At 49.0% G+C, this 24,832-nt stretch overlaps 1 protein-coding gene across 1 annotated transcript in view; it reads right to left on the minus strand.

Annotated features, from left to right (window-relative positions):
* Positions 1-8,011: 8,011 nt before the first annotated feature.
* CCDC22 (CCC complex scaffolding subunit CCDC22) overlaps positions 8,012-24,832 on the minus strand; it is a 59,980-nt gene continuing 43,159 nt past the window's right edge. The window contains exons 15-18 of the mRNA XM_078664520.1: positions 22,017-22,112; positions 14,745-14,804; positions 14,401-14,475; positions 8,012-9,049 (exon numbers count right to left, since the gene is read on the minus strand). Of these exons, the coding sequence (XP_078520646.1) occupies positions 8,936-9,049; positions 14,401-14,475; positions 14,745-14,804; positions 22,017-22,112 (345 nt within the window). The 3' untranslated portion in view covers positions 8,012-8,935. The remainder of the gene's footprint in view (positions 9,050-14,400; positions 14,476-14,744; positions 14,805-22,016; positions 22,113-24,832) is intronic.

The following is a 24,832-nucleotide window of genomic DNA, read 5'->3' on the forward strand; positions in this document are numbered from 1 at the left end:
ATTTAGACCAGTTTATTGTGTAGCCTGAGAATCTACCATGGGTGTTACATATATTAAGTAGTTCTGGTATGCCGCTCTCTGGTTCTGTGAGATAGACCAAGATGTCATGCACGTAGCGCGAGAGACGGTCTTCCCATCCCTCCTTCCAGCTGAGATCCCTTTTAACAATGGGGTTTTTCTAATTAGAGTCGCCAGGGGTTCCAGCGCTAACGCGAAGAGTAGCGGCGATAGGGGGCAACCTTGCTGTGTACCCCTGTGTACCCCGTGCCAGGGCTATCTCCTCTGATATGTGGCCATTGGCCGTTACTCGTGCTACTGGTTAAGTATATAGGAGTCTCACCCAGGCGCAGAACTTAGGGCCAAAACCCATATATGTTAAGACTCCAAATAAATATTGCCATTTTCGCGTCTAGGGACAGTATCACGGGCGGTTCCACCAATTCCGTGGCACGTGCTATTGCACCTTGTACTCGTTGGAGGTTAAGGGCCGTGTTCCTGTGGGGCATGAACCCGGATTGATCCGGGTGTATCAATTGCGGTAGATGGGTTATCATTCTGTTTGCTAACAATTTCGCTAGGATTTTTCCCTCTGCGTTAAGCAGTGAGATAGGACGATATGATGCACACTCTGTTGGTGGTTTACCAGGCTTTGGGATCGCCACTATTGTTGCAATACGTTGGTCCAATGGAAGTTCTGCCTTATCCAAACTCTCTTTGTACATCGCCAAGAGAGGCGGGCCCATCGTTTCCGTCATTAGTTTATACCATTCTATAGGTATTCCGTTCGGCCCCAGTGCTTTCCCTGATTTTACCGAATGTATTGCGGTTTGGAGTTCATCGAGCGTTATGTCCGCTTCCAACTCCAAGGCCGTTTACGGTGTAAGGATGGTCATCTCAATGTGTCAGAGTGTCTCTTGTATTGCTGTCTCTGTCAAGGCCAAAGTGGGGGCGTATACCTCCCCGAAGTGATCCGCTAGGATGTTTACTATGTCTGCTGGGTGTGATGTTAGTGCCCCTTCTCTTGTTCGTAGCTGCTGTATTCCTCTCACTCCGTCCCCTCTCCTATCCAGCCATGCCAGCATTTTTCCTGCTTCGTCCCCTACGTCAAACACTTTATCTCTTGTTGCCGTAATGTGCCTAACCGTCCGAGATCTCAGGTACTCTCGATATTGCTGCTGTCTTAGCTTTAGGGTGTGAGCTGTGTCGTGGGTGGGGTCTGCTGAGTGTGCTGTCTCCGCCGCCAGAAGAGCTACTTCCAGCTCTGCCAGTTCTTTTTGTTGGTCCCGTTTATACCCAGTGATTGACGCTATTGCCTGCCCTCTAAATACTGTTTTGTAAGCCTCCCATAAAATGATTGCCGAGTCCACTGAGGTTGTGTTTTTTGCAAAGTATAGTTTGGTGGCTGTGCGGAGTGCTTTTTTGATAGTCGGGACCGCCAGGTACCCCGGGTATATGGGGTATAGGCGTCTCCAGGCTTTCTCTCGACACATGAGCGTAAGGACAATCAGGGAGTGATCTGATATGCCTCTAGGCTTTATGTCGACGTCTATGATGTTTTGGAGTCCAAAGTCCAGCATTAGGAAGTAATCTATGCGAGAGAGACTATTGTGGACCGCAGAGTGGTATGTGTATTGTCGAGTCTCCGAATGTGTGTGCCTCCAGATGTCTATGAGGCCCATTGCCTCTAGAAACCCTCGGAACCGTGAAGGCCCAGGAGTCGGAGTTCGAGCGGGGAACCTGTCTAGTGCTGCATCAAGTGTGGTATTAAAATCTCCTCCTACGATGAGATCCCCTTCTGGTAACGCCAGCAGGAATTTTCCGAGTGCCGGTAGGGCCACTTCGTGAAGTGCCGGAGGTATGTAAACAGATACAATGTTTAGGAGCCTGCCTTCCCATTGACCCTGCACTGCCGCAAATCTTCCCTGATCATCTATTTTGGTCTGCAAAATTATGAATGTGGAAGTCTTTTTAATTAGAATGCCTGTGCCTCTAGATCCCGTGGAGAATTCAGAGTGAACCGCCATTTTATATCCCCCACCTGTCCAATGCCTTACAGGCTGACCCTGTGAGGTGTGTTTCTTGTAGTAGTGCCAGTGCTGGGCTATGTCGCTTCAGAGCCTTTAGGACTAACCCCCTCTTTATCTTGTCGCCTAGTCCTCTCACATTCCAGGTTGCGATTTTAAGGGGAGCGACCGAAGTCTCTTGCGCCGTCACGTCTGCGACAGTAGGCAGTGTGTTGTGAGCCTCAGATGTGGTGTTTTCTTGACGAGGACTGAAAGGGTTGTGTCAGTAATCGCATTCGTGCAGTGTCCTACCATTGTGCCTACAATAGCGCAATATCTGTTACATGTAATGTGTGTTGGAGCTAGTGACCTATCGACTAATCGCCGTACTTCTCGGTCTTCATTGCCTCGAACAATAACAAACAAAATACAGAAACTGTGAACTTTCCCCTCCCGATACCTCCCCACCCTCCCTGCCTCCCTGCTGCGCGGTTTTGTAACTTCCCGCCACCCCAACTTAGCAGAGCGCTCTTCCCCTCCCAACATTAAAGTACTTGCGTGTCCGGGGTAAAAGGACCAGCGGAGTCACCAGACCTTCGTGCCCTCCAAGGCCGGCCATGCTCCGCCGCCATAGCCGCCACAGCCGCCACAGCCGTGATCCAGTGCGATGAGAATGGTAGCCGGAAAGCCGTGTTGAAGTGTCATTGCTACGTCGCCTACTCTTCTGCGACATGACCTGGCGAGTGACCTGTTTCCGGGGTTCTAGTGTCTTGCGTGTCGGACTCTTTTTCTTCCTCACGCCGGCGATGATGGCTGTGTTCTCGACTGCCGCGCCCCACTGGTCGCCATCCGTCTACCCAGTCTTGCGCTTCCTCTGGTGTCGCAAAGAACCAGGTCCGTCCATCCGCTACCACTCGAAGTTTTGCAGAGAAAAGCATAGAGTACGGTAATTCCCTTGCTCTTAGCACTTTTTTAACCTCCATGAAGCTCCTCCTGCGTTTGGACACTGCTGCCGTATAATCCGGGAAGAAAGTTATTGTTGAGTTTTGTACCCTCAAAGGCGGTGAGGTTCGTGCAGCCTGCAGTATGACATCTCTATCCCTGTAGTTAAATAGTTGTGCGAGTACCGGTCTCGGGGGGAGGCTCCCGGCTTCGGCCTGCCACCAGGGACTCTATGCGCTCTTTCTACTGTGAAAAAGTTTGAGAGACCCTTGGGTTGCAGCCCCGTCTTCACCAGCTCCTCTACGTATAGGTCCATTGCTTGCTTGCCCTCCGTCTCCGGAATTCCAATTATTCGCACATTATTGCGTCGTGCGCGTCCTTCCTGATCATCCAGTTTGTCTGCGAGCAGTTTATTTTCCTTTTTAAGTAGGGAGACTTCAGTTCTGATGTGTCCGTCACTAGCGATTTCGCCACTATTTCGACCTCTTTCACCCTGTCCACAATTTTGTGGAGGTCCGCTCGCAGGAGGGAGACGTCCGTGGATATAGATCCTACCGTGGTTTGGACATTCGTTAGGGCCGTCATGATATCTTCTAGAGTGATCTTCTTCGCCCCTTCTCCGTCTTGGTTTTTGCCCGTGGACGTGCGTCCTTCGGACTGTGACGCGGAGGTTTTTTCGAATGCAAATTTGTCCAACTTAGCTTGGGCCGCTGCGTTTCTAGGTCCTCTGCCCGCCATCTCTGCCCCGTATGTGGAGTGGGTTGTTTCTCGCTTAATGGATCAGATTTCTCCCTTCGGCGTTAGTTAGTGGAGGTTATCATGTCCCAGTCGGAGTGGTGCGCTATGGGTATGGCGATCCCTCCTTCAAGTTGATATCTCGCTGTGTCCGCGTTTTCAGCGATGACAGGGAACGTGGCTGCGCCTTGAGTGTGCCTTTTACTCCTGCAGGGTTGCGCCAGTGCTTCTCAGTGCCACTGATCTCCCCCAAGGTGCCTCTGATAGTCTTTCCTTATGGCCGCGGGCAGCTTGTGTCTGGTCCGTGCCCCGTCGAGGCCCTGGCCGCCTGGTAACCTTCTGTACAGTGTAAAGCCCCTTGTAGCTGCTGCGTTTGATGGTGTGTTTTAGGTGTAGTCTGTCCTGTGCCTTTTTCCCAGTCTGCCTGTGTGCCACGTGGGGCAGCCGATAGCTCTCGCAGTGATGACTCTCAGGCTGACCTTTGTTCTGAACTATGTGTGCAAATGTCCTCTCAGATCGCCTTCCCTTGGGGTCGAGAGAAGTCTAAAGGGCTGCCGTAGTTTGCCCGGTGCGGTGGATTCTGAGCATGTCACTGGTGCAGGGGGTGTTGTCACGTACCTACCGCCGTCACCATTGCGGGTCGGCCTTCCCGGGTCTTCGCGGCACTTTGAGGTGCTGTCCGAGTTGAGCGTTCGCACTCCTGTATGTCCTGGGTGCGGAGGGATCCGGGTCGAAAATCAGGCCCGCGTCTGGAATCTCGGCCTTGCCCCGTGCCTCGTACTCTGCGGTATGGTAGGTTGTCTGCAGCACCCAGCCGTTTCTCCGTTAGGCTTCCGTGGCCGCGTTGTGCAATTGCGTCCTTCCGGCGCGGGATGATCTAGTTGCAGGCCGGGTTACGTGCGTCCCGTTCTGGCGTTGTACGGTACTTCAGTTCCCGGGTTCAATTCTCAATTAGGCCGTCTCCACATAGTCGCTGGTATTATGACTTGCCGGCATCGGATATTTACCGGAGTTACACCGGCTGGTGCCGCTCAACCGCGGGTGCAGGCTCAGGCTCAGGCTCTTGGGGGTTTATACGTGTCCGGATTTATGAGCGGATCGTTTGTAGGCCTGCGGTCTCCCCGGAGCTTCTGGGCTAAGCAGCCATCTTAGTCGGCTGGTAGCCACGCCCCCATCAGTGTCATTTTTTTTTCTTCATTTTTTCAAGTGCTCTATCTACCTCTGGTCCGAACAGTTGTTGTTAGTTGAATGACTGATTTAAGATAGAAGTTTGCACTTCTTGCTTAAATCCTGAAATGCGTAGCCACGCATGACGTCTAAGCAGGACACTAGTATTTATTGCTCTAGATGCAGTGCCTGCAACATCAAGTACACATTTCATTGAGGCAAACCCTCTTGAATAAGGTCATCTGCCTGAGCTTTATATTGGTCAGGTCGATGTTGTAAGAGTTTCTCTAACTGATCATAGTGAGCTGTCGTATCTTGCAAGGAGGGCTTGTGTATTAGCTATGCGCCATGTATTGCTAGCCTGTGCAGCTATGCTTTTGCCTGAAGCATCTATTATTTTGGATTCCTCATCAGTGGGTGGTGCTTCACCTGATGTTTGGGAATTTGCTCTTTTCCTAGCGTTGGAAACGACTAGGGAGTCTAATGGTAGTTGTCCCTTAATGTAGGCTGGATCCCCAGGAGCAGGTCTGTACTTTTTCTCTATCCTTGGGTTTATGATCCTGGCTCGTACAGGTTCTTTAAACACTTCTGGGGCATGCTTATGACCCCTTTAATCATAGGTAATATTTGAACAGATTTTTGGGATTGTTCAAAAGTATCTAATAAAAAATCTTCTTCTGCCTCATCTGAGTGCATTGTGACATTATGATAGATGGCAGCCCTATTGATTATATATCCAAAACCAATACGGTCTTCTGGAGAAGGTTTGGATGGATATGTATGTGGGTCAGGAATATCTGGCACATCTTGTGGGTTTGGGTACTCCCAGTCTGGTGCATAGGGAAAAGGCTCATCTGGGTCTCCCCCTCCCCCTTTGCTATACTCATCATCATTCTGAGGAGGTGTATGAGGTGAAGAATGAGGAGGAGAATTTTGTGGTGAAATATCTGAAAGAGGAGGAGGTGAAGGAGAAGGTACAGGAGAAGAAGCGTGCATGGGAGATGTGGCAGAGTCCTTCTTGACAGGCACTGCAGGTGCAGTTGCTGAATCTGCTTTCCGCTTCCTGTGTGGTGTAGTGGAAACATGTCCTGTTTGTGGATCAATGTAGATCCTTTTTTGTAAAGGATCTGGTTGAAAAAGCTCCTCTTCTTGTGGAACCACTTTCGGCGCCAATTTTTTCGGTTCCGGACATGGTTGTTGCTTGTCTTTAGCCTTAGGAGCTGTTGTAGGGTCCTTTGGCGTAGATTTCGTTACCGAAGGTATTGTCTTTGGAGTCAAAGCCTGTTTCGTGGGCTTGTGAGCATCGGAAGCAGGTTTTGTTAGTTTCGGCACCGGAGATATAGGCTTTGGAGTAGAAGCTGTGTTTGTCGGCTTCGAAGCGTTGGAAGCCTGCTTGCTTTGCTCTGAACTGGGGTGGCAGAGTGGGCTAAAGAACGGTGATGGGTCAAACCCAGATCTTTTGACTGGGTGTGAGTGTTTGATTGGTTCAGATGCTCCGTCCATCACCACCCCCTTTTGTACCGCATTACTTGCTTTCGGAGCCGTATTGTCTTTAGAAGTAGACGGTTTCGTACTGTGTTATGGAACCGGGAGTTCTTTCGGTTTCGGTGCCGAAGGAGGTGGTGGTATCGGCACGTGCGGGTTGCTCGGTATAGAGCTACCGGAAGGCTTGAGGATCTTCTTCAGAGCCGGGCTCGATGACGGGGCTTTCGAAGTATCTTTTCGGGCGCGACTGGACCCCGAAGGCGGAGTGTTGAACTTTGCCTTCGATCTATGTGGGTCTGAGGTAGGGGCAGTAATACTCACGCGTTGACCCGAAGTTATGGAGTCATCGGAGTCGTCTGCCTCGGATACGATTTGGAGATCGTCTGAATCTTCCTCTGGGACGCATGGTTCTTCATCGAAGAAATCCACTGGTTCCGGAGCTGATCTCTGCATATCGTGTCAACGGGCCCTCCGATCTCGAATGGTATTCTTGGATCGAAAAGATGCGCAGGCTGTACAGCTGGACTCATTGTGTTCCAGCGATAAGCACAGGTTACAGACTTCGTGATGGTCACTGTGTGGAAATTTTGCTCCACACTTGGAGCATCTTTTGAATGGCGTCCTTGCCAAGAGTTGTATGCCTCACGGCGTGGATAGGCCCAACGGCCCACATCGACGACCAGAATCGAGCTGGTGATGTCGAGTCGATGTTCTTCGATATCGAAAGTTGTTTATTAACGTTTGAGTAATTGTTTACGCGTCGAACATACTATTTAAGTAGGTTTCGAACCGGAGCGGAAAAGTTACATCCGAACCCAGTGGCAGAAAAAAACAATCTAAAGATGGAGTCGATGCACATGCACACTATTGTCCAAAGGAGGAGTCACCTATCTCGTGACTACAAAGACTTCTTCCAAGAAGACAACAACCTGCAATCATCCGAGCCCAACACCAGGTGGCAATCCAATGCTCAGTGTGAGATCTGCAGCTCATATGCCTCGAATAAAGATCTCTGCCAAGAAGGCCTCATCATGGGTGCTGATCGGGTATTGCAGCGCCGACCCGATAAGCAGCACACCCAATGATGAAGCAAGACATCTAGCTGGCTGGGTGTGTGAGGGTCACTTTTTGAAAGGAGGTCATTGTCTCCTGCCTGAGTGAGCAGGCCTGTGCTCTCTACACACACACATTGATCTGTAATACACAGTAGGAACGGCATACCACCATGGTTTGTATCAGGTTCGGGCCTGCATGCTGGACTTCAGTTCCTCCCTTCTTTGGAAATACTCTCTTGTATTCACTCAATATAGGATGCCTTTGGCACATTTAACCAAACAATGAGTCTCCCTACCTTCCTTTCGTGCAATGTTTCGTGCATGCTTAGTTACCAGTCTTGTAAATAATACCAGTCGAGATATTGTTGTTCGTATATACCACTGCAGGAGCAAGGCGTGTGTGCAACCCCTCACTGCCTAGCAACCGTCTCCATCAGAAATCCTAAGGAATGCATTATATTGTCAGCAGCCTGGGGATTCCTTTTAAGGTCATTATCTGCTCCAATTACTTGAACAGGGAATGACTTAAACAGCTGGTGAAAATGAACAGTATGTGGTTACGGTGCACATTTACCACCAGGAAGAGGGAAGACAGTACAGCAAGCCAGTCCGGACACAGACTACAGCAGGTATCAAGATCTCCATTTAATATTTGTGCAGATCATATAATCAATCACATCTGGCACTCGGGTGCGCCACAGTTAGTCCAACCGTGGAATCCTGTGCTCATTCAAGAAGCAGACGGGCTCTGAGGGGGTACAAGTGGGCAGAGGCAGAGTCTGAAACAGTGAGAGGCAGCCATGGAGGCCAGGCAATGTGCAGGTGTCAGGGCCACACCTTCAGCAAAGAATTGGTGAGAAAGAGGCCTCGTGCGATTCCTTCAATATGAACGGACTCCTGCAGGAACGTTCAGCACCACTGCACCGGCGGTGTAAAATCTGGCAATCCTCAATGGTCTGCACGTGTCACTGCCTGGGGTGTGGACAGGGGGCTCTGGGAGGGCGCAATGGGGCAATTTGGCTATTTTGATGAAGCGAGGACTGCCCCACACATAATGCACTACATGATGAAAATAAATCTTTCAATTCCTGTATAAAAAAAGAGCAGCGAAAAAATAGAAATGTGGAAAAGGCTGGATGGGAATCGATGTGCAAAACACACAGTACTTGCTGAGAAGGCCAGTAGCAATATCGGACACAGACTGGGCGCGTCCATGTGAGGCAAATCTTACGAAGGCTGCAAAAAGGCAGCCAGGCAGAAACATCAGGATACAAGCATCACTGTTCCTTCTATGTGAACCCCTGAACCATCTCCATCGAATTCAGGTCCCCGAAAGGACAGTTCAGACAGAAGGCGTGGACGGCTCAAGCTAGGTGCAAGGGCTCCAGACCTTCCAGACGGCATCCCTTCCTGTCCAGCCCAATCCAGCCGGTCCAATGAGATCTGGTGCAGCAGGGAAGAAGGGCCAGAGCCGCAGCCCTCTCGCTCTCAGGACTCCTTAGCGCGGCTCAGCAGGGACGAAGGGCCAGAGCCGCAGCCCCCTCGCTCTCAGGACTCCTTAGCACGGCTCAGCAGAGAGGCGTTCTCCTGCTTGATGGCTCTGTAATCTTCCAATATCTTCTCCAGATTACTCAGCGTCTTCTTGGTGGTCTCGGTCTCAATCTGTGGAAGGAGACACAGAGGTAAACAGGGAGGGATGTGCCAAGAGTCTCCTAACAGGATGTCTTGTTCTGGTGGCTAAAACTTCGCTCATAATAGCACAGGACAAACTGATCACCAACGACAGTACAGAGTGCCAAACAAAGATGGAAAATAGTACTTACCTGTAACACTGTTTGCAGCTTGCAGCGTTGTCGAGTCGCACGCTGTGCTCTCTCCTGCCATTGAGTGTTGGGTAAGGAATATTGTTTTACTTGTAATCTTTCTTCAAGGCTCAGTCTTGCGCCCAACAACTTGTGATCATGATTGAGTAAACCAACCACACACCAGAATGAAGACAGAGTATGAGGTTTCACTCCGTGTGAGGTGTTAGTGGACCTGTACGTGTAATAATGAAGGCTCTAAAGAATTACAGGTCCTAGTGGAGGAGGGATAGTCGCAGGTATAGGTAGAATGGTACACGCTGCACAAAGAGTGCCACAGGTGGGTAGCGGCTTCGATTTGCGGCATGTGTTCTATAAACCGTGTGGCCTAATTATTAGGTCGAGCCTGGGCAGCGCATGTGCTGCTCTGCGAGTATGCACATGAAGCCCCGCCCACATCTGTCATTGGCTTCTGTCATTGTGCTTTGTACATGCTTGCTTCTGATTCGTTAATCGGCTTGTTAGTCCATCCTTAGTCCCGCCTTGTCTTCGTTCGTAACCTCCCATGAGGACCGGCCTTTTTATGTGTGTTGTTGCTCGGCGGCAGGCTTTAAGTAAAGCCTCTGAGCACTATTTCATTTGTGTCTCTCCTCTCTCCTTTCTATTTTACTTTCATTCTTTCTCTCTCTTTCTCTATCTCTCTCACTCTTCCTCTCTCTCCCACTCTCTCTCTTTCTCTCTCACTCTCTCTTCCTCGCTCTCTCCCTCCCACCCTCTCTCTTTCTCTCAGGGCCCTTCTTTGGATGCCACTGCATTTTGAATTATTAAATACTGTTGTTGCTCTCATCTTATAATTAAACAGACAGCGCCACCATGTGTGAACTGTCATTAGCGCCGACACTGAGAATAAAGTGCCCGTACTGAGACCTGGAAACCACCGGTTCAAATTAATTGCTGCGTTCCCGGTATTCATTCCAAACAATCTCTATTATACATGCACACCACACCAACCACCACCCTTCTTTCCCACATATGAATTATTTATGTACGGCCTCAGAAAGGAATCATTTAAATTTGAAACCTGTAAAGTTCAATTCACAGTTTCTGTATTTTGTGCTCGCCTTTACATAGTGCATTACACAGTGAGTTATAGCCCTCAGTTCACGACAGGCAACACTGTTTCAAGCTGTTTTCAAGCTTTCAAGCCTTATTACAAATCACAAAAAAGATGTTAATATTTCACTTCTGTTCTTGGATTTTCGTCACAATAAAAAACACTGAATATAATCTTCACAAAAGTTATTTACAAAAGTTTAAGCTATTGCCATTACAAATTAAATACAGTATTTAACAATTTAACAAAAAAAATAAAAGCCATGGTTATTTGTAATATTAATACATCTAAGTCACGTAAATAAAAAACATGTTGCATTACAAATGCTATAGGTGTCACATTTGCGAAAGTTATAACTATTGGCATTGTAAATGACAGAGCTATTAATTTAGCTATTTTAACAAATACATAAATAAAAAAAAATGTAATTTATAAGACCAATAGCTCAAACTTTCCAAATGCGAGACCTATTGCATTTCCAATGCTTGTTTCACATTCCTGCTGTTGTTAGCAGGACACGCTCTCTCGCAACAGCTTTTTTTTTTACATAGGACGGCACGCAACGCTGGTAGTGGAATACTTTATTTGCCACACCAAAACCGGCTACATGTTTAAAAAAAAAAAAATGTATTATTTTTTTTTTTAAATGCCCCAGGATGCACTTACACTTAAATGTCGGCTGTGCCTTAGATGAGCAGTGTCTAAAGAACGGGGCGTGGCCGCCATTAAAGTGAAAGCGCGGCATGGGGCACTTTTACCCCAAAAAAGCATTTGTCAACTTACCAAAATGTGTGTAGGTTCATCGCAGTTCTTACTGTCGCAAACAAAGGTCTGGTTAAGAGGAAGTTTCACCAGGGAACAGGAGATTGCTCCCCTGTGTTCATTTTCACAGTTTCGTAATGGAATTCCTCCAAATTCACTGTGAAGCTCATCCGTACAAACCGGTGTAGACCATGTTTTCTACTTTTCTGACTTAAAGTCATCCAGGTGTGTGCACAAATGAGTCATTTCTCTGTACTGATGCTCAGCGAACACAGATATTTGGGACACACCCTGGTGTGATGACGTTATGCAAAGAGATACAAAATGGATTCGATTTTGTTGGTAACAAATCCCTACACAAGGCTATTTGGGGGTTTGGCAGCGCTGGCATCACTGAGGCTCAGACTTCTCCTCTGGCAGCGCCACGATGGAACCATCTCTCCTTCAGAAAGCAACTCAAGACCTGGCTGTTCGAGCAGTAGCGATTCCCCCCCCCCTCCAAGCGCCTTGAGACCCTAGCGGGTGAGTAGCGCGCTCTACAAATTTGCTGATTGATTGATTGATGGAAGAGCAAAGTGACCACAAGAAAATGGGGTCTGGGTGCATAACACGTCAAAGCATTAATGGCGGTTTATCCCCGGCCGGAAGAGGCTTGTGATCTGCCTGAACTGGTTATGTCCGGGCTGCCATAAAAAGTTGAAATAATAAACTCTGTAGTGTTCAAATCCACCGGTCCGAAACTAACCTTACCACATTTGTTGGGATGTCATTGTCGGGAGATATGGAGGACCTGGCATTGTTTGGAGGGGACTGCACCCCTGGAAGTGAGCCATCTACACCTCCTTTGCTTTAAAGGAGGATCTTTGAGGTAGTGTGCCCCCGCTGTTGGGAAGTGGCAGGAGTTTGATTGTAGGTCTGTGATCCGGCCGGTTGGCTTCAAAACATTGGGTCGTCGCAACGACAAAGCATTAGAGCAGATGAATTTGACAATCGGGTTATTTTTAGGGATATCTTTTAAAGCAGTGCATGAAACGAAATATATTTCTCTCAAGTTTGAGAGATACTGTCTGGAGGGGTTGAGGGAATATTCGACTCCGAGTCGAGCGCAAATACTTAAAATTGCATAGCTTATGTTTTAGTCGAGGGATGGCTAGCTGCCAAAATGACTTGTACTATTTTGGGGGTGAGAAGATCGAAGGCCTCAACTGTCGCCGCTCAATCTCCAAGCACGGCGGTGTAAGCTGTGCAGCCTCGGATGCAGATCTTTGCCCTGTTGTTGTGACAGGAGGTCCTCCCGAAGAGGAAGCCGAATCAGAGTACAGATGCTTATGGCCAGACGTTACGGGTGCAACACTCTCCTGGTCCAATCTGGAGAAACCAGGATGACGTGGGCGCAGTTGTTCCTGATCTTCAAAACCTGCGCATTAACCACTGCGAGTGGCCCTGCCCACTTTGGAGCCACCACAGCAAACACAATATTCAAATTAGAGAAATCCCTGGGTATTATATGGCACACCAGGATGATTCCTATGAATATATAATACGCCCGTCTGCCTGCTCTCTTCTTTTTACATGGCAGTCGCAAGCACGTTCTTTTTGATTTTTAATTTTGGATCCCCCCGGTCCCACCCCGTGCACCCAAGGCCTCTCGCAACATTGGGCCAGTGCACGGAATCAACTCTTGCGCTGCCCTGCTGGCTCCCCGCCTGGCTGACACTGTGCTGTGCCAGAGTAGGAGCCAGCACTCTCTCTCGCTCCCACCTGCGATCCATATGTGTGGGAAACAGGCAGCAGCTTGGTGTACCAGTCCACCCAGCTGCCTCCCCTCCGTACACGGGGAAAGGAGACGCATCGGAGTCTGGACTCTTCTTTGGTCTCCAGGATCAGAGGGCACTCAGGGACCTGAGGGAAAGGTGTGCCACAGTGCGGGGGAGTTTCTTCCATCGGGCTCGGAGGGATGGGGTCCCTAGGACGGAAAAAGTCGCTTGGGAGGGAGACCCATGAACGCCCCAGGTCTAGAAATATTGGCTGAGTGCCACACACTCCGTTTCATGTTTCACCTTTTTAGTTTTTTTTTCAAAGGATAACTAATAGATGTAGCATTTCTCTGACCCAGTTGAGACCATTTTCTGTGCCTCAGATGTTGTTTTCCTCCTGGTGGCCAGGCTGCACTACTAGGAACATTTGCGTCCCCAGCCTTTCCAAGGGCACCTTTGTTGGGGAGCTGGCAGGGCAGCGCAAGCGGCGCCATGCACCACCCAGGATCCTGGTGGTCCTCTTCTGCTGGTGGGGGCTTCTTATGCAGCCCCCCTGAAGCCGGCCAGTGGAACACTCTCCTTGCAGCACTGTCCATGTCCAGGAGCCTCGTGGCTTATCGAACGACAGCCAGGAGGCGGTGGAGTCGGTCCTTCCCCCAATGGGTCCTCAGGGAGCATGAGGGGGCAGCACCACTAACCCTGGCGAGGCCAATCCTAGCCCTGGAGATCACCCAGAGTGACAGCCCTCCGTCCATGTTTGAGGGCATCGAGTGGCTTCTCCCTCCAGCGGGGCATCCGTTTGCTGCCATTGTTTGCGGGTCCAGGGTTTTCTCCACCATCTCTCTCCTGGCAGGAGTTTTTAAAAGCGGTGGAAAGTTTTAGGGGCCAGGCACCCGGGCTAACCCTAGGATGCACACCATCCCTCCACCCATCCCAACCGTCCTTCACAGCATCCTTTGAAAATACCAAACGGTGACTTCAGGTTTTCTCTGGCAAGAGTTTTGAGGTCTTCAGGTCTGCCACTCGCTGACAAAGCGGTCTGATCCCGACCCACCAAACCTTCACAGGCTGCCCGGTCCAGTGGAGGCTCCAGACGTCTGGGCTGTCTCACCCGAGGTGCACTGTGAGAAGCTACTTATCAGATGCAGATTTCCTCTTCATCCCTTCCTTTCCCAGGAACTGAGTCAATCACCATTGAGTCCTCTTGTGTGGGGGGCTTCGAAAGCTCTTCTCCTTTAGGATCTACCCCTTATTCACAGCTCTCCCATCTGAACTAAAAACATTAATCACCGGATCCCTTCATTCCTAGTGCCGACACCTTCTCCTTCACAGCCCGCGTCTTACTCACCTGTTTATCCAGGTCTCCCTTTAATCTCTCAGATCCTAGACCCCAAAATCTGCTTGGGAAGCATTACGCACCTGCCCCATACAGACCTGCCATTACCACCCCCTTTCCATCCCCATGGCTTGCTCAGGCAGTGTCACTCAGCTGCCCCTCCAGCCCTGCCAGTGACACTCACCCGCCCCTCCAGACCTGCCATTACCACCCCCTTGGCTTGCTCAGTCAGTGTCCCTCACCTGCTCCTCCAGGTCACGTATTTCTCTCATGATGGTTCCGGTGTCTTCAATGGTTTCGATCAGTTGGAGACAGTTCTGAGGGGAGCAGAGAGGGTCAGTGAAGAGTCCAGATACACACAGCACAATGAAAGCTACTAAGGCACTAGACACTATATCAGAATCCTGAAAGGGCACAGTAACCTCCTTCTGGAATTGTCTACCACAGCTCTACATACTATTCCAGAATACCATCCCACCAGGAAAAGGTTAGAAGCCTCTTTTCTGAATTATTAGCATGCATCTGTCTGACCTTGTCAGGGCCAAATCCAATATATAAATGAAAGAAAAAAGCACAATCGTCTCACCTCGTGCAGAGCCGCCAGGTACTTGTAAGCTTTCCGCACGGATTCATCCTGCTTGGCATCCTAAGGGAAGAGGGAAGGATGAGTTCACCCAAAGAAAGCAGCTCCCAGTGAAAGCATCAACGAGCCACCGGCTGTAAAACCAACTGTCAGTCAACAATTCCAAGAAGCAGCGACGTTCAGCTGCACGCTGGACCACTTTTCTGCACTCCAAGGTACGTGCCTTTTTTGCCAGCCAACACTGCCAGTCTCCGCTCTCACCCACATGCATTCACATGAACCAGCTGTGATGCCAGCAGCCAGTCTGGCATACACATGCATGAGCCTGCAGGTCTGGAAATGTCACTTAGCATTCTCGCTGCCATAAGAAACTCTACCTACCAACGAACACTCCGAAGGATTTTACGCAGCTGGGCCATTTTGTCACTTGGTTGTAGGCTCACTTTGGGCGTCAACCATAGATGAAAAATAATTACTTGCATCTAACTACAGTCCTCTGGCTCTGGATATTTTTCAATTATTCCAGGACATCTGGCTGGAAATCAATGTTAACACAGCTGTGTACATACAAAAACAGCCACTGACTACACAGAGCAGGTTTCTCCAAAGTCGCTCCTCGAGGGTCGGATCCATGCCAGATTTTGTGCATATCCCCATTTAGATAAATGCAGTTATCGCAAGAATCTGGCATGGACCGGCTTTGGAGAACCCCGACAGAGTCTACACACCTCTTTATAAGACCCCACATCAAGCCAGGGAGTTGGAGGGCTACACTTTCACCCAGAGTCTCAACTACTCAGACTTTCTATGCATTTAACAATACATCAGAAGACGGTTGAGAGAGTCGCGTATCAATCTAGGAAGCAGGACAAGGAAAGGAAACGATTACTTACCCTGTAAGCATCTTTATAGCGTGCAGTGCTGCAGATTCAGATGCTCTGCATACTCCTGCCATCTAGTGCTGGGCTCGGACGTTTGCAACTTTTGATCATCAAAGATGAGGCTTTTGAGTCACGGGATACACTGGACGCCACTCTTGGCAGCAATGAGCATGAGTGCTGACTACATGTTAGACTGATTCCTGCACAGCGGGTGATATTAAGCATGTGGTGGCGAGTGAACGCAGTATGGTGCAACATCTGTATTGTAAAAGTAAGTTAAATAATAAAAAGATGTGGAATAATAGCCGCAAGCCTCCTGGGAGGAGGGCGGGCACTGGTGAATCTACAGCACTACACGCTACTAACGAATGCTTCCTGGCTAAGTAACATTTTCCTCTTGTAGCACGTGTTGCTGTGGGTACACCTGCTCTGCGTAGCCTGTAAGGCAATTTCCCTCCAAGTGGTGGCTAGCATGTGGGCGATGCAGAGGTTTCAACCAAAGTCCTTCGAACGGTCCGGGCCACCATAGTCTGCTGACGGGCGAAGATGCCCACACAATAGTGCTCAGTGAAAGTGTCTGGGGTTGACCAAATAGCTGCATGTCATGTCACCCATTGGAATATGATAAAGGGAAGCCATGGTTGTAGTTTTCCTGTGTGTAAAGTGCACACTGGGGGGGAGCAGATCTGGCTTGACGGGCTTTGTAGTACCAGGTTTGGATGCACCGGACTATCCGTCTGGCCATTCCGGCCTTGGAAACATGCTGCTGATCGATCCTAAGGAAGGGCTCGGTCCTATCGATGTGATACAGGAGAACGCTTGACTTCTAGGGTGTGACGGGCTCTCCGATACCTGATCTGGTTGAGGGAAAAAGGGGCAACCACACTGGAGAGGAACAACGGGAGCTGTAGGAAGCCAAACTCCAAGACCTCAGGGGCCGGATGGCTAGTTTAGGCTACTTGTATTCTGGGTGTCTGATCTCGCTTTGGTTGCAGGTGAAGGTTTCATCTGGCCGGATAGGAATCTTCTCATGGGGGCTGACAGACACCTTGAGAAATGTTGAGTACCAGGGCTGTCTGGCCAAGATGGAGGCAACCAGCATAAGTGTTGAGAGGTTTAAAGTCCTCTTACAAACCACATACGAAAGGAGTGGGAGAGGAAGGCGAGCGAGGTAACGATCCAGGACCCGTTCATCCATTCTGCATTGCTCATGGACTACGGGCATCTGGAGATGAAGTTTGAGCATTTTGCATTTTCAGGAGTGGTAAGCAGGTCTATCTGTGCGGTGCCCCAGCTCTGGGAGTACTGGAGTAGGATTTGAAGGCGGAGATTCCACTCCTGGACTAGTTGATGTATCCGGCTGAGCGGACCTGCTAAGCCGTCCACTCACAGAAGATTCTCTGCCAGAAGGTTATGACGTGGCAAAGAGCCCAGTGCCAGGTCTCTTGCGCTGGTGCTGAGAGCAGAAAGGACTGCCCCCCCCCCCCCCCTGCTTCTGAAGGTAGCACATTGTGCTCATGAACTCTGCCTTGACAAGGACTACTTTAACTCAAATTACTTGAAGGAAGGCCTAGAGAGTGACGTGCATGGCTATTAACTTAAGATAGTTGATGTGCTGGCCCTGGTGATGGGCGCCCAGACTACCTAGACTGTCTTACAGTTGAGCTGCGCCTTCCACCGTGTGAGAGGGGCATCTGTGGTGGTGTTAACTTGCTGAAGGGGGTCTGAGAAAGGGCTTCCCTGCAAAGGCTGCTTCTGTTCTACCACAGCAGAGGACGATCGTCAACGGCCATTACCAACACCAGATCTTCCCAGGGTCCCTCCTCGTGGGACCACTGAGCAGAGAGGCATTCCAGCAACATTCATACAAGGAGCCGAACATGCAGTGCTATCGCGGTGCAGGAGGCCAGGATCCCTCGGCGCTGCATTAAAGGTCTGACTGTAAGCTGACTGGGCTGAAAAAAGAGATAAGAGGTGTTGGAACCTCTGCTGGCTGGGTCCAAACTGAGGAGGTGTGACATGCAAAATAAAGATGGACTGGTATTCGGCCCAAGTAAGTACCAGCGGCTAAGACTGATTCAAGCATTCCAGCCATCACTGTCTTGCATATGTCCGTGTGATGCACAAGTGGGACAAGTATACCCAGATGTGGGTCCTGTGATCACTGTGCCACTGGAACCAAGCTGTACCCGCCTGGTGAGCACTGATGGGGGCCTGGGTTGCGTGCGTTTTAGTTCACAAAGTCCCTGTCTGGCAGTTCAGGTGGACTGTTCCCATTGAGGCCGGGTCGAAACAGATGTGCACGTGGTTGGGTCCAAACTGAGGTGGCATGGTGAGCGAGATGGCACTGGACTGGGACGCGGCCGAATAACTGCCAGTGGCTGAGATCAATTTAAGCGTTCCATCCTTCACTTTTCAGGTCTCGCTACCGATGCAGCGCATGCGTTGCTCGTGTAGCGAGACTTATTGTCGCCGGGTAGCTCGCGAAGTGAGACAGGAGAGGTGCACTAGCTTACCAAACCCATTGCAGACAATGGCTCTGACCGCGCGCTTTAGGAGACATGCGCTGTGAACGCGCGCGTCTCTTCTCACGCTTCCCCACGTTTTAACTTTGGCTTTCGCGAGCGGCTTTTAGAGACATGCGCTGTGAACGCGCGCGTCTCTTCTCACGCTTCCCCACGCTTTAACTTTGGCTTTCGCGAGCGGCTTTTAGAGACATGCGCTGTGAACGCGCGCGTCTCTTCTCGCGCCCCCACGCTTTAACTTTCGCGAACGAGGGCGCCCGGACAGCCTCGGCAGGATCGTACCACGGCTCACCTCCTGGTCAGCCTTTGGAGCACCACCGGTCACCTCCTGGTCCGCCTCGGAGGATAATGGCTTTCTCATGGAGGTTTTTGCACTCCGTATAGGTGGGTCTTTTTAAGACTTGCACATTTGAGATATCGTTAATTAGTCTTGATCGTAACATATGCATCTGCTTCTCCCTTGGTGTTGTATTTCATTCCTATAGCTCTTCACACCACATTAGCACGTAGGAAGCCACCGTATGGCGAGGGGGTGCGTAGATGAAATTTGCATCTGTATGGCTATTTGGAGAGCGTGCTGGTGTCCTGTGTGCGTCACCAGAGTGGTGGCCTCCCCTGCTTAGGTGCTGCGCCTGGCGTGAGATGGCGAGACGGGTGACGACATAACACATCCCGCTTAAAGTGGTTTATTGTTGTGACTCATTGAACGGGTCTCTGTGGACCCCCACTGATGAGCGATGAAAGAGGAGACCGACACAGGCCCTGAATAGAGGGGGCGCCGCAAGGCTGGGTGTGCAGTGGGGCACATTCTACCACCACTGCGCAAAGCTAGCTCCTGGTCAGGAGCAGACTGCTTCTGTAAGACAGCCTCGCCTACTCTTAGTAACACCGGACAGAGAATGTCTGTGAAGGTAAAAAATGACAAAGTGAAGCTCCCAGACCATTCTAGTAAAATTAAAAAATATGTTATGACTACATTAGGCCAAAACTGGAATTGAATCAGTCATTCGAAACGTATGGCTTATTAAAGCGTCATTCCATTCCACATGGTTTCTCCTTTCTGCATGGGTAGTCCGTGAAGGTTCTTGTGCCGTACTCGCCAGAGGCCACTGGAGGCTTCTTCTCCCTCCAATCACCCAGCACGACCCCCTGCCCCGGGAGGGAGGCCTTTAGCCTCTAGGCAGGCTGGAGCAGCTGGGTGAGAGTCAGTCATCTTGCGCAGGTAGGCACACTTCACAGCTCCCACACGTCAGAGTTCCTGTATCGGTGTTTCTGGCTCCATCTCCCCAGCAGACAGTCTGTCTTTTCAAGTCTGCTTGAGCCAGTAGACAGGGTCCCCTTCCTCTCCTCCTCAGCACCTAGTCCTTACTGTGGACTCCGCGCAGCAGCCAAGGTTAGTGCCCTTGTATTTCTGGTGCTTGCTTACAGCAGTTTTAATATCCGAGTTTCTTAGTGCTCAAACAGGTGTAATTTCTATTATTTATATAGGTGTCTGTTGTCTATATTGCTTGATTTTTCTCTGCACAGGAAGCCCCTTTATATCAAGTGCTTCACAGACCGTGCATACATATGTGTGCATTAATTGCTTATCCTATAAAATACTATTTATGTATGGACAACATATTTTCAAAAGGGAAATGTTTGCATTACATTTGTTTAAGGTGTTTAAGATGTTTCTAATACAACATATGTTTTTAAGTTTGAAAAGCGGAAGCATCAATTGCTGATCAGAGATCGAGTATTTTTGGTATTTACGAGTTTAAGCTATTGGCATTGTAAATGACAATGCCATTAATTTATCGGTTTTCAAAACCAACATATGGATGAAGAGTTTGCCATTTCCAATGCCAATGGCTCAAACTTTTGCATATGCGAGACCTATTGCATTGCAAATGCTTGTTTTGTTTACTTCTGTAACAGATAATGCAGCAGCGCCTTTGGTATTCCTCAAAAAAGTTTGTTCACAAACATTGATAGACAAACACTGTGTCACAATTATTGTGATGTCAAAAATATTGTAAGACAGAACATAGAAGGTAAGAATAATTTTAAAAAAAGTCTATATTGTTCTTTAACAGATGTACATATTGTTTTTTAATTATTTAGTTGAGTTTTATTGTATTTGAGTTATACGAAGTTATTATTTTAATGCTGGCCCTGCTTAATTATTTTTAGTGTTTTTTTATTTGGTGATATATTTTAAGTTTTTTTATTGCGAGTCAATTTTTGGGCTGGTGCCTTCCTAGGTCAGCTTCCTGAATGTCCCGAAGATGTCTTTAGCAGACCAGACCGGTGCGCTGTCGTAGGCTTCGATCTTAAGAGCCTAAAGGATTCCCACCCATTCACCAAACACGCAGTAGACCATCTCAGGAGCTGAGTTTATGAGAGGAAGTGGAGCGCGGCGTCTCTCCTCCTCATCGACTGCAGCACGTGTCATGATAGGGTGCACCGACTGTACACGTCTAGGACAGTCTGAATGTGGTTTGAGGGGTCATGTCCTGTATTATGTTAGCACGGATTACCAAAGGTTCCCAGTCTGGCATCCGGGCAGAACTTGAGCGCGTCAACCTACGAAGATCCAATTCTGGAGAAAGTTTAATGACGCTCCCTGACATTGACTGGAAACCCACAACGTACTAGATACCGACTATCATAATTCCTCCTCGTCTCCAAATCGAACAGGCAGTCTTATGTTAACAACGCGGAACTATGGGAAAGTTACTTACTCCTAAGCATTGTTTGCATCTTGTTATGGTGTGTTTACATCCGGCATCTCTTGTCCGGAGTTGGAATGACCACTTGTTTTCCTCAGTCTTAAGGTTCTAGGGAATCGAATAGGAAAGGTTCATTGCTTATATTTTTCCCCGGGAAATGGCTTTGTGCTTACCAAAACAGACGTTCTTTGCAGAAATGCACTTCATGGATTTACATTAATATTGGAAAGGTTATGATCCATAAATGTGTGAAGAGATAATCAATGGCTGTGTTACATACATCCTGCAGTATACGATTACTCAGGAACACAACTAAATCTCTCTTAGTTCCTGAAAAGTGGGATCTTGGCCCAACAGAAAGCTCTTACTGCTGATGGCTCGACTCATTAATCGGGCGGTGCATTCGTTTGTCGTCTAACACTATAATCATCGGAGTGTTACCTGAATAACACACAACATCCCTTTGAGCAATAACACATGCAGGGTTTCTTAGAATCTCTTTGTGTTGCATTTGATACTAAGTAACACCCTTTGCAGCAAAACAAGAGGCTGCAAAACAATCTGAATGTGGAGTCGCTGTTGGGTGCATGGAGCGTTTCCTACCAACATTATACGTACATGTGTAGCAAACATTCACACAAAGTACACTTTAAGAGCGAAAACAAGGTGGCGGAACACGCACATGATGTCATTCTACAACAGACCTAGGGTGAAAAATTGCTGTTATTTCAAGAATCGTGCTTTGCTAAAACTTTGCCATTTTTTCAGTGCTTAAAGTTCAACTTAATTATTTAACTTGATTCTGTACAATCCAGGAATAGTCCAAGAGCCCCTGACCCTACATGGAACCACCTCTCACTGTTCATAGCATTTGTCTGCCCCACACCCGGCCATTTCATATACACTTCACCAACTCCTGAGATCCCCTGTCCATCACAGAGGACACACATCAACCCTGGCCTAACCTCTTCCACGTCGGAGCTCCCTGGCCCACTCCAGGCGCAGCGACCTCACTTCATGACTAGTTCAAGCATCCCACCGGAGGACACCGGCGCCTCCACACTCACTCAGAAACAGTCACCGTTTCCACACGCGGTCCACTGTCCCAGCAACACCAGGTCCCCATGGTCCGGGCAGGCAGCCACATCCCCGTACCTTAAAGACCAGCTCATCGGTCACAGCAAAGGTCCTCTCCAGCTTCCCAGTGAGGCCATTAATCTCCTTCTGCAGATCCCTGGTGTCCGAGAGGATCTGGGGAGAGAAAGGAGCGACATGGAGACAAAGATCCAGGCATCGCGGACATGGATACCCAGGACAATGCAGGGAGAGGCTGAACGCACATAAGAAGAGAACGTCACTAACCTGGAGCGATGCTGAACCAATGTGATCACAGTGCTCACTTTATATTATAACCTGGCCTTTGACCAGAATCAGAGGCCAGCACCTACACTGGGGCGCTGCGACACAGCAGAACGTGAACCCAAGAAAGCTAAATATTGGCGTTGGTCGTTTGACCCTAGGGACACATGCACTGAATACAAACGTAAGCAAAGCAATCGTCCCAGAATGCCTGTTGCCTTCATTGTCAATGCTGCACTGAGACGCTGTTCCTCTATTCACACCACTAGATACTGCGCTTATTCAATGACACGTTCTCCTGTGCCCTCCGCTTTCAGGGAGACGGACTGTATTGCCCCAGTTTTCAAACAGCCCTTTCTATACACCTTGAAAGGTCTGAGTAAGTGGCCACTCCATATGTGTCCTATTTAAAGCACTGCTGGGCCCAGTCGCACAATAACAGCTTTGCTCAGTTTCCTGGGTGCCACTTGGGCGCGTGCTTGGCAGCGTGTTGCTTGAAATTGTTTTACATATGAGAAACCTGGAGCCGCGCATGAGGTAAGGGAGAGTCTGTGGTAAGTTCCCCGTACTGCCAGTGTCGTCCTATATGGTTTTCAGTTGAGGTGGTTAAGGGTGCACCAGGGATCTTATGGATCGATAGACGTACAGATGGAAGCCCCCAACGCTGTCTGCTTTTTGCAGTCACGACATGGGCTTAGCACGTGCTACATTTGATTAGTCGTTGTGCTGAGCACGCAGATCCATGTGTTCTGAAATAGTATAAGGCCTTCAAGGGCTTAAATCGTCTTTTAAGGAAAAGTCACATTTTGTAATTGCTTTCTCTAATTCGAGTTGGTACCTGATCACACTGATGTTCTTGGTTGAGGGTTTGCAGGTTTGTGCCAAGAACAGTCTTCCAACCTGTACCGTTCTTGCTGTACGGAGTGGTGACTCGGTCAGGAGGCGTTTAAGAAGTCGTGGCTTTCGGCCGCTCCACATCCACTTATACCCAGAGCATCTTAAAGAAGAAACATCTGGTCCTCTCAGAGTATCAGTGCGGTCCGCTGCACGCTGCACTTATGTGGAGAACCAACTACAGGGCGGAACCCGAACAACGAAGAAAGGGTCAGGTATCTCTAGTCTGTAGCGTAGGAATCTACACTGAAGTCAAACGCTTAAATAATTCCCCACTGTGCTGCTTATGACCTTTGACCTTGCACATTACATCACTCAGGATATGTTAAATTAGATCATTGACGACATCACTCATTAGAATCAAAAGAACAACATTGTTCAAATTACAAATGAGTACCTTGGTCTCCCGCTAACCCCAAAACACAGACGGGAGGTGTGGGGAACGAGCCCACACAGAGGGTTGGGTGCGCATATCATTAGTGATGTAATATGTGAGGTTGTAAGCAGTGGTTAACGCGGGGCAAGTTATAGTTGGTCGACTAAACTGTAACTAGCGTATTTCAGTGTTTTGTGGGTTTTTACATTAGTTCTGATCTCAGTCCAAAGCCTCACTAACTTTAACCTTTGATTTTCTTTAGTGAATTTCTAGTTTTTTATTTACGCAAGTTAAGTTCTTGGCACCAACCTAATTACAACGCGTTTTTTTCCAGTGAACTATCCTGTAAGCAGCTTTTCATAGCATGTAGTGTAGATTCACATGCTCTGCATACTCCTGTCATCGAGTGTAAGGCCCGGACATTACAAGTCGTTATTCTTGGAGGAAGCTTTGAGTCGCAGGATGCTGTGCGGCTCTTCCATTAGCCCACAATGCGCCAGAGCAAAGACTCCATCTTGGATTGATTTTCACTCAGTGAGTGAAAGGTCAGAGTAGAGTGAGAGTAATATTATGTGCCGTGTGCATTGTTATCTGTTACTTGAGATGCAACAAAATAAAAACAATCTGGGGATGGAGCCGATGCCCATGCGCACTGTAGTCCAGGGGAGGAGCCACCTATCTCGTGATACTTCGAAGACTCTTCCAGGACAACAATGTGCAATCATCCGGACCCAACACTAGGCGGCGATCTATGCACAGGTATGAATTCAGCAGCCCACATGCCTCGAACAACAGGGATTCTCTAAAAAAAAGTTGGAGCAAAGAGCTGAGCGGTTTCTAGCAGACTGATGGTTGAACAGTGTAAACCCGGCAGCATCCCACGGCTCTTCTCCACTGAAAGAAGCGCATCGAGTCCCAAGTCACCCCGGCAGAAGCGCCACCAAGGCCGAGGGTGCGCGATTACTCAATATCCGCTACATGGACAACATCCTTCAGGTGCAAGAAAACATTGTGGGAGAGGAGGGGAACACGCCATGCATAAGGAAAGGCGAATAGAATTCCAAGGCTGAACTAGGATGCTAATCTAGTTAATTTGCAGCAGAGAGCATGCTATCACACTCCGGTAACCCCTTCGCAGCATTCCTCACACACTGCGCTGGCAGCTCCCCTCGCATTCCAGGTACCTCCCTCCCAGCCCCCTCACACGATCTTCAACAGAATCCCTTAGGATGTGCCTAGACATCTGCCTCAGTATCCTTTACATAGCGCTTTGGCAAAGCCTTCCCAATATCGCTCAATGACACCAGGTAGCGCCTTCTCAACATCCCTCCCACGTAACGCT

The sequence above is a fragment of the Lissotriton helveticus genome, chromosome 10 (genome assembly GCF_964261635.1).
Source record: "Lissotriton helveticus chromosome 10, aLisHel1.1, whole genome shotgun sequence".
Taxonomy (NCBI): domain Eukaryota; kingdom Metazoa; phylum Chordata; class Amphibia; order Caudata; family Salamandridae; genus Lissotriton; species Lissotriton helveticus.